Source organism: Salmo salar, chromosome 24 (assembly GCF_965601325.2).
Source record: "Salmo salar chromosome 24, fSalSal1, whole genome shotgun sequence".
Taxonomy (NCBI): domain Eukaryota; kingdom Metazoa; phylum Chordata; class Actinopteri; order Salmoniformes; family Salmonidae; genus Salmo; species Salmo salar.
In genome coordinates this window covers 26,735,758-26,751,445 of record NC_138314.1, presented here as the reverse complement: position 1 = coordinate 26,751,445, position 15,688 = coordinate 26,735,758, and the positions used below count along the sequence as shown (strand labels likewise).

General features: G+C 46.0%; 1 protein-coding gene across 3 annotated transcripts in view; it reads right to left on the bottom strand.

Annotated features, from left to right (window-relative positions):
- Positions 1-15,688, bottom strand: part of LOC106585466 (cytospin-A) — a 31,396-nt gene that overhangs the window by 11,658 nt on the left and 4,050 nt on the right. For 2 of the 3 annotated variants that reach the window (XM_014171692.3, XM_014171693.3), the window contains exons 2-13: positions 13,773-13,935; positions 13,247-13,385; positions 11,484-13,129; positions 7,888-8,095; positions 7,312-7,385; positions 6,906-7,081; positions 6,476-6,660; positions 6,201-6,322; positions 5,094-5,184; positions 4,467-4,559; positions 4,083-4,233; positions 3,217-3,319 (exon numbers count right to left, since the gene is read on the bottom strand). In XM_014171692.3, the coding sequence (XP_014027167.2) occupies positions 3,217-3,319; positions 4,083-4,233; positions 4,467-4,559; positions 5,094-5,184; positions 6,201-6,322; positions 6,476-6,660; positions 6,906-7,081; positions 7,312-7,385; positions 7,888-8,095; positions 11,484-13,129; positions 13,247-13,385; positions 13,773-13,919 (3,135 nt within the window). In that variant the 5' untranslated portion in view covers positions 13,920-13,935. The remainder of the gene's footprint in view (positions 1-3,216; positions 3,320-4,082; positions 4,234-4,466; positions 4,560-5,093; positions 5,185-6,200; positions 6,323-6,475; positions 6,661-6,905; positions 7,082-7,311; positions 7,386-7,887; positions 8,096-11,483; positions 13,130-13,246; positions 13,386-13,772; positions 13,936-15,688) is intronic. The other variant, XM_014171694.3, reaches the window with a different exon arrangement.

Here is a 15,688-nt window from a genome sequence, read left to right as displayed (position 1 = left end):
GATGGTGAGCGTTGCTGCACAGCTATTTTCAGGTCCCTCCATAGATGTTCGATTGGGTTCAAGTCCAGGCTCTGGCTGGGCTACTCAAGGACATTCAGAGACTTGTCCGGAAGCTACTCCTGCATTGTCATAGCTGTGTGCTTAGGGTCATTGTCCTGTTGGAAGGTGAACCTTCGCCCCAGTCGGAGGTCCTGAGCGCTCTGGAACATGTTTCATCAAGGATCTCTCTGTACTTTGCTTTGTTCATCTTTCCCTCGATCCTGACTAGTCTCCCAGTCCCTGAAGAACATCCCCACAGCACGATGCTGCAACCTCCTTGCTTCACGGTAGTTTCCTCCAGACGTGATGCTTGGCATTCAGGCCAAAGAGTTCGGTCTTGGTTTCATCAGACCAGAGAATCGTGTTTCTCATGGTCAGTTTCCTTTAGGTGCCTTTTGGCAAACTCCAAGCGGGCTGTCATGTGGCTTTTACTGAGGACTGGCTTCAGTCTGGTGGAGTGCTGCAGAGATGGTTGTCCTTCTGGAAGGTTCTCCCAACTCCACAGAGGAACTCTGGAGCTCTGTCAGAGTGACTGTCGGGTTCTTGGTCACCTCCCTGACCAAGGTCCTTCTCCCCATATTGCTCACTTTGGCCGGGCGGCCAGCTCTAGGAAGTCTTGGTGGCTCCAAACTTCTTCCATTTAAGAATAATGTAGGCTACTGTGTTCTTGGAGACCTTCAATGCTGCAGAAATGTTTTGGTACCCTTCCCCAGATCTGTGTCTTGACACAATCCTGTCTCTGAGCTCAAGGACAATTCCTTCGACCTCATAGCTTGGTTTTTGCTCTGGAAGTGAAATAAACGGACACCTGTTTAGGCGAGGTGCTGGCTAGTGGAGTAGAAGACTTGAAAAAGAAAAGGAGAGCTCCACACTCTAGGAGCTCAGATGAAATAATTCAATAACCAACATTGACAGACAAGCTATCTTCATCATTGGTTTTTGCTCTGACATGCCCTGTCAACTGTGGGACCTTATATAGACAGGTGTGTGCCTTTCCAAATAATGTCCAATCAATTTAAAATTTACCACAGGTGGACTCCAGTCAAGTTGTAGAAACATCTCAAGGATGATCAATGGAAACAGGATGCACCTGAGCTCAATTTCAAGTCTCATAGCAAAGGGTCTGAATACTTATGTTAAGGTATTTCTGTTTTTGAAATGTTCCAAAATGTCTAAAAACCTGTTTTCGCTTTGTCATTATTGGATATTGTGTGTAGATTGAGAATTTTGTATTTATTGATCAACTTTAAAATAAGGCTGTAACATACCCAAATGTGGAAAAAGTCTAGGGGTCTCATTACTTTCCGAATGCACTGTAAATCTTTTGTCTTGCCCATTCACCTTCTGAATGGCACATACTGTACACAATCCATGTCTCAATTGTCTCAAGGCTTAAAAGTCCTTCTTTAACCCATCTCCTACCCTTCATACACTGATTGAAGTGGATTTAACAAGTGACATAAATAAGGGATCATAGCTTTCACCTGGTCAGTCTATGTCATGAAAGAGCTGGTGTTTTAAATATTTTGTATACTTAGCGTATGTTGATTGAGTATGATGTGTCTGCTCAAATTAATCTGACCGGATGATCAAATGCAACTATTAATCAAATGTATTTTATAAAGCCTTTTTACATCAGCAGATGTCACAAAGTGCTTATTTAGACACCCAGCCTAAAATCCCAAATAGCATGCAATGCAGATTTAGAAGCACGGTGGCTAGGAAAAACTCCCTAGAAAAGCAGGAACCTAGGAAGAAACCTAGAGAGGAACCAGGCTCTGAGGGGTGGCTAGTCCTCTTCTGGCTGTGCCGGTGGACATTATAAGCGTACATGACCATTAAGGCCAGATAGTTCTTCAAGATGTTCAAACATTCATAGATGACTAGCAGATAAGATGACTAGCAGATAAGATGACCAGCAGATAAGATGACCAGCAGATAAGATGACCAGCAGATAAGATGACCAGCAGATAAGATGACCAGCAGATAAGATGACCAGCAGATAAGATGACCAGCAGATAAGATGACCAGCAGATAAGATGACTAGCAGGGTCAAATAATAATCAGTGGTTATAGAGGGTGCAACAGGTCAGCACCTCAGGAGTAAATGTCAGTTGGCTTTTCATAGCCGAGCATTTAGTTGGTCGAGACAGCAAGTGCGGTAGAGAGAAAGTGTGATAGAAACTAGATTTCTGTTAGCACATTCTAATCCTGACAGGATTGTTTCCTCAGCTACAGCAACAACAAAATAATCCCCCCCAAAAAAACAAAGATGGTTAGTTTCCATCCCACTAGCGCAATGCATTACATCCCAATGCTCTCCTCCCAGCCAGGCAAACCACAGCTTTTCTGTCAGGCAGTTGAAAGGACATGTGTAATTTGGCGCACTTCCTGAAGAGGACCTCTGTAAAGGGGGAACCATGACGAGCATTCACTCTCTGCACCAGAACCAACAAGACCATTGAAAACAAAGCTGTTTCAATATGATAGAGTGAGTCTTAAAGACATGCCCTAGATAGCAAATTCAACAAATCAATATAGTTGATTTATAGTAGCTAAATGTTTATTCCCTCTCTGGATGACGTTTGAAGCCGTGCCCAGGCACTGTTGGTCCAATCCCATGCCTTAGAGTAGGAGAGGAACCATAAGGACAACACAATAAAACTGACACAAGTCCTCATGACATCTAGAATGGTTTAGGACTTGAAAAGGAGAGCATAAAGGATGCACTGATATAGGTGTCTGAGAGGGGCTTTTAAAACTCAATGAACTAGACCTCTGGACGAATAAAGGACATTCTGACAACGCTATTGAATTAGACTGTCATTAATGAACCTCACACCAGATATTTTAACTTCAAAAAAAAAAACATCCATTGGATCAGTCTCACTGTTGAGATATTTAACTAAATAAATTATTATCAACAGGCGAGGCAGTGACATGAGGTGAAACGACCCGAGATATCATTCTCATCCCAACCCTTCTGTTCTGACTGAACGACACATACCAGTGTGTTCCTGTTCTGACTGAACGACACATACCAGTGTGTTCCTGTTCTGACTGAACGACACATACCTGTGTGTTCCTGTTCTGACTGAACGACACATACCAGTGTGTTCCTGTTCTGACTGAACGACACATACCTGTGTGTCCCTGTTCTGACTGAACGCCACATACCTGGTACCCCTCAGTCTTCTTCTGGCACCACTTGAGCAGTGCGTTCCTCTTGGAGCCCCCATACTCCCGGGCCAGCGCTGAGAGGGGGTCCTTCCGCTCCTCTCTGAACACACATAGGAAAGGGCAGAGAGTCATTTGAATTAAATACATATCCAGATTCCATGTACCTGGCTAGTCCAAAGTCCATTGAAGCCTAAATGCGATAGTCAAAATCAGTGTTGTAGTACTGGAGATCGGTCTCCAGACCACACATTGAGTGTCTCGGTCTCGACTAGGTCTCGGACAATCAGGACTCGTCACCGAGACCATTAATAATTATCAGCTCCCATTCAGTCAGCGCATAAAACCACTTCATCAGGCCTACTATCCACACTTCATTTAGGACACATTATCTTTTCACCTACCTGGGCTTGCTACTTTGTAACATTACTGTCCTTTACTTCTGTAAAAAAAATATCCTCAAGCTTTGTTGCGCTCGTCAGAATTTCCTTGCTTCGCTAGCAGTCTCACTATTAGTAAGGGGAGACTGGGGAAGTTACAGAGTGGCTCCCTATTTGCCCTCAGCTTGCATTCTGAATGTCGAAATATAAACACAGAAACACTGGACATTTTGAACTCTTATTATGATGGCGATTTGACACAATTACAATCATGGTCTTGAATTTGACTTTTTGTGCATTTTTCTGGTCCGGTCTTGACTCGCTCTCATACCCCTTTGCCCCCCTCCCGGTCTTGGGTTTGACTCGATTGAATCAGTCTCGCTTTAACTGGTGTCGAACACAAAACGGATATAATGTTAACCATACAAAGGACTTAGTGGACTCATATGTATCGTATGAAAGGTATGGAGCTGATAAGGCTGTTACCGGAGGCGGCTGCGTGCGGTGGGGGTGACAGAGGCGGTGGGGGAGGAGGAGGACAGGGAGGAAGCAGAGCCCATGGCCATCAGAGAGGACGAGGTGCCACCCTCAGGGGCAGAGATGTCCCTCTTCATCTCCTCACTGCTCCTGCGGGACACTGGCCACCACACAAACAGACAATGATACAGTGTGGCTGACACGTCTTCACAGCAAGTGACAACTCAAAAGTCTGATCTGTGCTGTGTGTGGATGGTAGGAGAAGCATTTCGATAAAATATTTTCAAATGTCATTGATTTCTTTCTCAAAATGCACTTAATTTGACTGGCAACCATTTCGAAGAAAGGCGGATTTATTTCAAGGTCGATTCCTACTTCCATGACTTGTGATACCTGATATGGCCATGGCCTTAGAGGAGTCCATGTTTGAGACCCTCTGGAGAGCAGAGGCAGGGCGGCTGGCAGAGGAACCCCGAAGATGATGCTCTGGTGTGGAGGGAAGGACATCGGCAGGATTAACAACCAGTCAAGAAACAAATATGACTTTCAAGCGAGAGGGATGTGGGGTCAAAAGCAACATTCCAGGCCTGGAACTGTCAAGTACCATGGAAGGAAGTTTATTTTCCATGCAAGAAAACAGCCGGGACATTAAACTAAACATTGGAGACTATGACCACTATAGTACGTTCACATTTACAGGCCTTTGAACATGGAGTTAGCAGGGCTTGATGTTTACCCACCCATGGTGCTTTGTTACACCTCCCTGACCAAATTAAAGTCAACATGAAGCTCTGCTGACTGCACGCTGACCTCCTCAGGGGCTAATTACACCCCCTGCTAACGGCAAAGCACCACCACACTCGCTGAAATATAGCCACATAATATGAAGACTCACTGAGGTCTAATGTCCAAGATGAAATTGTATTATTTTCCTGTGACAGATTAAATGCCTCTCTCAATTTGTTCAAGAGAGACCGAATGATATCCAGACATGGAGCTTTGTTTGTGCTTCCGACTCACCTGGCATGCTGATGTCTGTGTAGCTGGGCCTTTTGTCATTCAGAGAGGAGAGGGGTTTGGCTGCTGAGATGGACCCAGTTATGGAGTGTCTCTGAAATAGACCAACAATCATTTGATTAAAAGTCTCACATACAAAATGTCTTCATCCTCCCAACAGAAGTAGCCTACTGTTTGCCATTTCTGGAAAAAGGCCCAGCTCGAGGAGAGGCCATTTTGACAGCAGCACTAGCAGCCAGCCACTGGCAATAATCTTGTGACTGCAGAGGAGGTAGAAAAAATGAAAACAACAAGACTGAAGACTTATGAAAGTTGTATATGAGGAAACAGAAAAACCCATCTCTCCATCTCCCCCTGAACTCTGACCCTTTTATATGAGAATACCAGATTCTCTACTAGAATAATGCATGTAAAATATCCAAGGCTCAGATTTCCCCCCTCTGTCCACAGTATTACATGGCCTGACTGAATGTGTCCGTCTACTGTATAGCACCGCAAAGTCCATGAAAAAGGTGGTAGTCTTTGAGCCATGAAGCTCATTATGTTCTGAAAAAATGTGAGAGTTTAAAACATGAGAAAAAAAAATGTATGGGGGAATTGAATGCATTGAGAAAGAATCTATGGATGATGTGGATGCACTGATAGTAAGTCACTCTGGATAAGAGAATCCACCAAATTACCAAAATGTAAGTGAAGGGAAAGTGAGGTAATGGAATTAGAGCGATGGGACAATATTCTCAATCAAAATCTCAATATCTGTTCCATCTCACAGTTTGTGTATGAGGCAAGCCCAGCTGTGACAAAGTGCCAGAAGAGGAAGTGCCACCTGTAGAGTATTGGAGGTCTATAAACACTGTGAATATAGGACAACTCTTGACCTGGTGGTCACAGTAACTCTTTAACTACTGCACCGCTCCCCATCCTAAACTGCTCTGGCGGGTTCTAAAAACACTCAATTTGATCTAGACCTTGATAAGTAGTGTGTGTGAATGACTGGTCTAGTGTAAGCCAGGGATTCTGTGTGTTTGACCAGATGCCTACATTTAGAGCTCGCCATGCAAATAAACACACTGAAATGGGTCAGTGGGTCAAATGTTCCAGGTGATATACCTGTATGGGTGTGATGGCGGCTGCAGGAGGGGTCTTCATGGGGCTGGGGCTCAGGGGAGTGCGTGGTAATGTGGCAGCAGGTGCTGTGGGAGCAGCAGGGGCAGCGGTCGGGGGGACTAGGCCTGTTGTGAACAGAAGAAGACACAAATCAGTCACATCAGGTAGAAATCCCACAGTAATAGAACTACACTGTATAAGGAGCAGTGATGCTGGTAGGCTCATTACTAGGAATGTACAGGTCAAATTAGAAGTCAGAAAAGGGGTCCATATCTTACACTCGCAGGTTGGGGTACCTTGTGAGGAGGCATTGTCGAAGCTCTTGATGAGGGTTTTGACGGTGGGAGAGGGCTCTGAGGAGGTAGAGGAGCGACGGCTCAGGCCCATACCCTGCCTCAGTGCAGCCAGATCCCTCTCCACTGCATTCATGTAGTTATACACCCTGCCCCTCTCCTCATCCTGCCTGAGGAGACAAACAAAAACACACTCAATACACACACATACAGACCAAGGCACATCAGGTGTCACATCACCCATTTCATGTGAATGAAAATACAGACCAGTACATCCAGCTTGATCAATGTGACTATTACTGTTAAACCCAAACCTGCACACATACATCTATCTCCCTTAATGATCACAAGACAGCTGGCGCCGGCTGACGAGACACTTGGAATCAAGCACAGTGTGTTCCTCAGTGTCTCTTACTTGCGGTTCTTGACTTCCTCCAGCTCCTTGCCCAGCTTCTCGTTCTTCTCCTGGGCCTCGCGGAGACGGTGACGCATATCCCCAATCTCCTCCTGTGCTTCCGACTTGATGTCATTAGCGATGACCACGGCCGTCTGCAGATCAGCCTGGAACTGACGCCACTCTGCCGACTCTTCCTGAACACACACACACACACACACACACACAAGCGCATCATGAGATACGGCCCTCTGAATGCTGAGGCTGAATGATCAATCCCATCTAATAAGACTTATTTTTGGAACCAAACGTCATTATATTGCTTTCCAGTGAATTCCAGTTGTAATGAACATGGCCCAAACCATAGTGCTGCTGTGTTTGACCATGTCAGTGGTACCCTGGTCCTCAGATGGCCCTGTCCACTCACCCTCAGCCTCCGGTGGAGAATCTTCATCTCCCGCTCCATGTCATGCTTCTGGTCCTGTAGCTTTTTCACAGAGTCTGAGGGAGGAAGCAGATACATGGCTGAGTTCATGTGAACAGGCCACAGGGTATATTCACACGCAGCACAGGAAGAGAATCTGCTTTTAAAAAATTCAAGAGCCGATAGAGGCCTTAGTAGCACCAACTTATGAAACTGGGAGTTAGACTGAATTACACAATAATTAACCCTATGAAGTAAACTGAACCCCATTGATGGCAATAGCAATATAGCTACACATCAAGGAGTCTCAAAGGCAAAACATTATTGACTTGTTAAATAACAACAGTTCATACGTGTGCCTTTTGTTAGTCTGAGTGACTTATAACCACATAAATCAACAAAGGTGCGAGTACAGAAATCTCTTATTCTAACAGAGGACTATTCACACTTTCCTCAGGCTGCAAGAAGCCTGACACAGCCCCCATGTGGCCAAAAGTGGAAAATGCATTGTGGGGCTCCAGTGTTATGATGACGTAGTTCTATGATGCTGTGCCCCCCCCCGGGCCCTAGCCCACTCACTCTCCAGGTCTGTGATGATGAGGTTGTCGTGGAGTTTGACGGCTCGGTGCTGCTCCACCTCATCCTCCAGCTCAAATATGGTCTCCTTCATGTCCCCGATCTCAGTCTCCTTCTCCAGCAGCTCACCGCGCTGTTTCTCCAGCCCACGCTTCTGCTCAGCCATCTGCTTCTGCACCTGCTCCTGGAAGTCCTGGTACTCCCCATCCAGCTGCACACACCACCCAGGACAGAAGAAATCAATCCTCTCATTCATTAACTAATGTCCCAAATGAATACTCATTCTTTTTTTACAGTGGTGAGGGAATACAGTGGTTTGTCCTTTAAAAGTTGCAGCGTACTGCAGCGCAGCTTGTACGGTGCCACAGAATTCTATGTCACGTTATTTAAGTGTGAACCACTGGTACCATTAATGCTTGTTAGTGCTAGTTTAACCACCAGAGGGCATCTTTGAGAAGCATTTGATAGCCTTCAATAGTGGCTGTATTAGAGAATTGAAAACCTTTTTTTGTAAGAACATAGTATATGGGACTGATTAAGAAATGTTGCTTAATTCATTTAATAAAAATGGTGTTTCTATTTCAAGAAAAACCCTCTGAATTTCCATTAGGATGGAACGGAAAATATGGTGCTGTACAATGTGACGGTCGGGAGTAGGCCACAGTACTGGGCTATTTAGCTAAAGAATCCCTCTGTCCTGCGGGCACATGGGAGACCGGGGTTCAATTCCCCAACGGGGAGGAAGGAGTAGGCTGTCCTTGTAAATAAGAATTTGTTCTTAACTGACTTGCCTAGTTAAATAAAGGTTACACTAAGAGCATAACATTTCTACACCCTAATTGAATAATTGTAGTCTAACCAATACCCAAATGGAAATTCAGTCAAAATAACAATCTCATCGATTTATCAAGACCAGTCCCCATGCTTGTCTCAGAGCAGCGCGAAACAGTGCTAAAAGAGTTGTAGGCTATTGCTTCAAATCCTATTGCTTCTAACTTCAATATGCTCTTTAAATAAATAAGACCTACACCACTTTTAACAGCACATTACTCAACACTAGTGAGACTCATGTTGCCTACGGTAAGCCGACAGTATATCGAAAAACATGACGTGACTCTCCGCCATTAATTACAGGAGGATATTTCTGTAATTCACTGATATTTATTCCCATAGTAATTCATTATGGATCCATAACTAAATAAACATTGGCATTTTGAAAGAGTATTTTTATCATTATTTTATTAACGAAAGCATAAAGATGCCATTATTAGTTACATTGTTTTAGTTTGAACGTGCAGACTGGCACTAAGAACAGTGGGAACATTTCCCTAGTCAGTGCCATTATTAGTGCAATGCCCATTAATAAAGTGTTGCTCTGTGCTACCCAGTGTGGCGGGGGCGGGGTAGTGGTCCCCCCCCCCCCCCCCCATGGGCTAGGTCGGTCTTCTGTGCACGGCTCTGCGACCCATCCCGTGCCCCCTGCCCTTGTGCTTTGAACCTTGCACGCTTTCAGTGGATACAACTGGAGAACTGCAAGGCAATCCCATTGGGCGCCACTCGGGAGCTATGAACAATATGACCAATATTTACTGTCCTGCTAATAACAGGGTTAATAATATATCTATGAGAATATCCAAGGGGCTTTTACATAATTCTAAATTAATAGTAAATCACTTTGTTTAAAACAATAATATTTTGGAGATTATTAAATTTTCAAATAATGTAAAATGAGCGAGAAAAAGGCCATTCTTGAACATGGGGTGAGACATCTCCTAATTTGTTATTAAAGAATGATTTATTTCTGTTTTTAGAGAGAGAGAGAAAACAAAATCCTAGTCATCTCATGGGTCTCCCAGTAGAGGGTGTTGAACCAGCATCTGTAGCAACACTGCTATGCAGTGTCTTATTTCGTTGCGCCACTCAGGCGCTGTACAGGACTACAGTAAGAGCAAAATAATCCTAACAAAATAATAAAAACATTAGTGTAACAACAGTTTTAGTAAGTAATACTTAGGTCGTGCACAATTATCAGTTTCATGTCACCCATTCATTGTCACAGTAGGACCCAAAAGCATAATCACTGCTTTAACTCCTCCTTGCGCTGCTCTGGAGCAATGAAGTGGTGACGCAAGGTACCCTACTAAACCACAAATTACCTCTAAGTCCCGCAGCATAACCACAAAACTGTATATACTCAGTTTATTAGGTACACCACCCAGTTCAAGAAAATGGATCGCTCCTACAGACAGTGAGTCACGATGCCGTGGCTTGCTATATAAAGCAGGCAGACAGGCATCCAGTTACTGTTCAATTGAATGTTAGAATGGGCAAAACGAGTGACCTAAGTAACTTTGAGAGTGGTATGATCATCTGTGCCAGGTGCACCGGTTCCAGTATCTCAGAAACAGCCACTCTCCTGGGCTTTTCACACATGACAGTGTCTAGGGTTTACAGAGAATGGTGCAACAAACAAAAACATCCAGTCAGCGGTAGCCCTGTGGGCGAAAACAGCTCGTTGATGAGAGAGGTCAAAGGAGAATGGCAAGAATCAGGCAAACTAACAGGCGGGCCACAAACAGACAAATAACGGCGCAGTACAACAGTCGTGTGCAGAATGGCATTTCGGAACGCACAACTCGTCGATCTTTGTCATGGATGGGCTTCTGCAGCAGATGACCACACCGGGTACCACTCCTATCAGCTAAAAACAAGATATAGTGGCTTCAGTGGGCACACGATCACCAACACTGATTTGAGGAGTGGAAAAACATTGCCTGGTTCCTGTTGAGTCATGCTGATGGCAGAGTCAGGATTTGGCGTAAATAGCATGAATCCAAAGACCAATCCTGCCTGGTGTCAACGGTATAGGTTGGTAGCAGTGGTCTACCGCCATCTGATCTGCAGCAACTATGTGATGCCATCACATCAGCATAGACCAACATTCCTGTGGATCGTTTCTGACTTGTAGAATCCATGCCCCGAATAATTTCTGCTGTTCCGGAGGAAAAGGTGGGTCTGTCCCGGTACTAGATGGGTGTACCTAAAACTGACCGGTGAGTGCATAAAGCAGACAGATGCATTTCTATGAAAGCTTTAAAGTAACTGTCCAGTGAAAATCTCACTTTTAAAAAGTTCATATTCTGTTAACTCATACCCAAATAATGTTGTTGACTCGTCCTATACTCGTATAAGCATAAATGAAAGAAAAGAATACTTCAAAAACCCCACCTCAAAAATGCTTTCTATTTCTTTATAACGTGATGTCACATTGGCCCATTTGCTGAGCTGGCCAATCAGCTGTTTACTTGAATATTCTTAATGACCAGTATACAGCCACACCATTCTGTTGTTGGGGTACAACCCACACCATTCAAACACAGAAAAGCTGCTTTTTAACATACTTAATAAAACAATTGAAGGAAAAATATTTCACTCATAATTCATTAAAAACACTGGACAGTTACTTTAAGGTGGTATAGAGGAAAGTGGACTTTTATGAACTTTTCACAAGTTGGATACAGGAGACAGAAGCAACCATCAAAAGGGTGGGATGAAGGAAAGTGTACTACCTCTGTAGGATAGTGTGTGCGTGGACTCACCTTATTGAGGGTGTCCTGCAGCCTGGTGACATCACTGCAGGCGTGGCCCAGGTCCTCCTGCAGTTTGGCAGCCCTGCCCTCTGCCTCCTCCTTGTCCAGCCGAACACCTTCCAGCAGCTGGCAGATGTCACTCTTGTCTCCAGAGTTGTGGATGGAGTAGAGCTCAGCCACCTTCTGCCTCTCCTGGTCCAGCTGGGCCCTGCAGCGGCTCAGCTCTACCTGGTCACTGCTCACCGCTGCCTTGTACTCCTCCAGTGCTGCCACCATGGCCCCCCGGTCCTGCCTCTCTGACTCCATGATGCGCTCCATGTGGTGGTTTCTCTCCTTCAGAGCGCCGATCACCTCCTGGGCCTCGGCGTTGTCCTGCTCAGCCATCTTCAGTGTGTTGCTGAGATGCTGCTGCACTCCCAGCAGCTGCTCCCTCTCGAAGCGGGCGTTGTCAGCCAGGTCCACGTAGCGCTGCTCCAGCTCCATGTAGCGGCCGCTCTTGATGTCCTCCTCCAGGCCGTAGGACACGTGGTGGTCGTCCAGCAGAGAGCGGAAGTACTCAATCTGCCGGCCGTAGTGCTCCAGCTTGTCGCTCTGCTGGCACAGGGAGTCCATGAGGATGACCTTCTCCTCCCCTAGCCTCTCGTTCTCTCCATTCAGCTCCTGGGTGATCTGCTGCAGGTCAGCCAGCTCCTGTAGTGTGGCCTGCAGCTCCTCGGCCGTGCTGTGCTGGTTCTCCTCCATTTGGTGGATTCGCTCTGTCAGGCAGGCCACAGACACCTCGCTGGCGTTGCCGCTGCTACCCCGGCGCGAGCGCTCTCGGCTGGGCAGGCTCTCAGACTCGGAGGAGGAGGAGGCTCCGGAGGGGGCGTCCAGGGCGTCGTCGCTGGATGTGACACCCTGGTAGACCTCGCTGGACTCACTGTCCAAGTTGTCCAATGAACCACCGTGCTGTTGGGCCGTCAGCAGGTCCTCCAGGGAGCCCGGGGCAGAGCCCTCCACAGAGGAAGTGAGGGTACCAGTGCACCTGCCATCGCTGTGTCCGCTGCTGGCTGCCAGGTCTGGGCTCAGGGAGGTGTAGTTAAAGAGCTTGTCAGAGCCATCCAGCCTCTGCTCCAGGGAGAAGCCAAGTGCATTGAGTCGGTCCTTTAGCATGCGGTTCTCACTCTTCAACAGGTTCAGTTCCTCACGGATGGCATGGTTCTGCTCCTGCAGGAGGAGCAGCGTGGACTCCACATCCGCTGCTGTGATGGCCGACACCTCCCTCTCCAGGGGCTTCTCCTCCCCCCTTCCGCCTTCTCCCTCCTCTGGGGGCACCTCTTCCCGTCCCAGGCCCAGCTGAGCCCTCATGTCTCTCAGCTCGCTGCGCAGGTGCAGGATCTCCACATCTTTGCTCTTGGCCAAACCCAGCAGGTCCTCCACCTTGGCCTCCAGGGCCACCTTGTCACTGATCTGGCTGTCTGATTTAGACTTGTTCATGCGGCCCTCTGACTCTGCTAGCTGCTGACTGCGAGAGCGCTTTCCCTGGGCCACATCTCCCTGCCCTGCCCCTGATGATGACTGCTTCTTACTAGGCGATGTTCTGGATGTCCGCAGACGATCCCTTGATGAGTTGGGCTCCTTGGAGGTCGAGGACGTCACACGTTTGGCTGAGGAACCTTGTAAAAAGAGAGAACAGAGCAAGCATGAAATGCAGAGTAATAATAAATATGATGAAAATAGACTAGGTCATTAGAAGCTAGTCAGCTAATATAAAAGATATAAACAGATAATACCTGTGCTAGTCTTTGGTTTACTGTCTGGGTTACCATTGCTGGTCCCCGTGGAGGCAGTCCTCTTATTCTTGGTCACAGTGCGGTTCGAAGCTGGAGCGCCCCCTGCCATTGCTGCTAGCAGATCATCATTGCTTTTAACCTGAAGAACAATCACATGAGAAAGATTACTTTAATACCCCTCCCACTGATCCAGCCAGCCACCAGAAGAATAACTTAGTAATGTTCGGTACCATGGTAAACATGTACAAATGGGTGTTGGCAAACTAGGCCATTGTATGTTTAAGCAATAAGGCATGATGGGGTGTGGTATATGGCCAAAAAAACACGGCAAAGGGCTGTTCTTAGGCACGACGCAACGTAATTAGAGCAGTAACAAGAAATGTTTTGTCATACCCGTGCTATACGGTCTGATATACCATGGCTAAATCAGCATTCAGAGCTCAAACCATCCAGTTTCTAATACATAATATGGTAGAAGTGTACCTGGCTTAGTTACAAAAAGTGTAGTGGGATAATAGAAGTGTACCTTTGACAGTGGTGCTGTTGTGGTCTTGGCTGCAGCCTTGCCGGTGGTTCCTGTAGCAGTGCCTTCAGTCTTCCCCCTCTCTCCACTCTGAGCCTTAGTCCCCACCGGCCTGCCTGTCTTCTTCATACTGGGCTCTCTGATGCCCATACATTTACACCTCAGTCTGGACACACAAAGGGGGTAAGGACAACACATCAGTGGAAAGATTACAATCAACTACATTTCATTGAAACAATTGCCATAAAAAGGAAAACACCTCATCTCCACAAGTCTGGAAAACAAGGCATTCTCCTTTGGAATTCATCTTGCTCAGTCTCAGATTTCCTGACTGTCATCAACTCCACTAGATGGCAGTCACTGGCTGGTTTGGGTCTACCTGGGGTTGTTCCGCGGTCAGAAGTTCTTACTGTCACAGATCAAGATTTAATACACAATCCATGTGTATTAGCTCACATCTCACCCAGGTGCATGGACAACTGGCCTTGCTGTCATGGTGACCAAGGTAGGGAAAGTATTTGGGGCTTTATCTATGACAGCAGAGCTTATAAAACAGTGTTAAAGGACAAATGAGGCAGTCTTTTTCATCCTGAAAAAACAAAAACCTTTCTTCTGTATGCTCTCCCCTAAGATTCCTACGATCGACCCAACCTGCTGCTTCTGGCTATACTATACCTCACTGCATAGCCTATGTGACCATTAAACCAAAACAGGCTTTCTGGGTGTCTTTGTGCCTGCTCTCAAGATGGGTGCAGATGGAAGTTCCAACTCCCTGCCTGGAAAGTCTCTCATTGTTTAATCAATTAAGACGACAAAAAAAGGTAGAGTAAATATTATACTTGCTTCATTTTAAAATAGAAATTATATAGGGAGCATTTCTGGTTAAAGACAATTATCTGTGCCTGTGACAAAGTTAACTTTTCCTAAACTCTTTTGTTTGGTGTATTAAGAAATTCCAAATTGAAGCCAAAACTCTTTCAATTCTCTTTCTTCTTTAGACTAACTGACATAATCCATCAAAGAGTTGCAAATAAAGGGAACACGCCGTCTGGTCCTTGTGCTGGAGTTATGAGATCTTTCCAGAGCTTTTCTAACAGCTCCCCGTTGTCCTCTCTCACCTCATTTATGGCAGAGCAGCAGAGGGCTTGTGCTCATGAGGAGTGGGCCTAAACTCTGCCTAATGTCTCTCAGCTGTGCGCAAGTGTGTGTGTGTGTTGCAACCCTGTGGTGGGGAGGTGCTTGTTTATTCAGACCCCCCCATTGAAATATATCTAGTGTACACATTCCTGAACAGCCAGAGGGCAAGAGACAGGCCAGACCGTGAATGTTGAAATATCTAAAGGGAAATACATTACAGTAACATAGTACATACACCCTTATTGGCAGTGGAATATTAATGTAAAAATTTGCATTGGAATATTCCTTTACAGTTGCCCCTATAATGCAAAACAAAAACACAGAAATAGGGACATCTTGCAACAATGAGTGTTCTACTGAAGCCTATGCGTTCCAGTCAGGTGTGCGTATGCCTGTTCTCACCCCCATCTAACCTCTGTTTGGATTGTGCAATGCGTGTTGCCAGCTGCTGACATGGGCTCTCAACACACATACTGGGTAGGCTATAGTTGTCTGTAGCTCAGATGTGGGTCAAACCAGATCACCCAAACACACAACCTGGACCTAGAGGGCTGCTCTTTTCTGTAGCTATGAATGAATGGAACTGGGTGACAGAGGCTGGGGAATAAACTGACCTTCAGTCTATGCTCACCCTTCATAGAGTAACATGATGGAATGTCTTCTGTAGACCATCAGGTTCAGGTGTGAAGTAATACTTCAATAGCTTTCTTATAGTCAACATACACTGAGTACACCAAACATTAGAAACACCTTCCTAATATTGCACCCCCCCAGCACTGGTC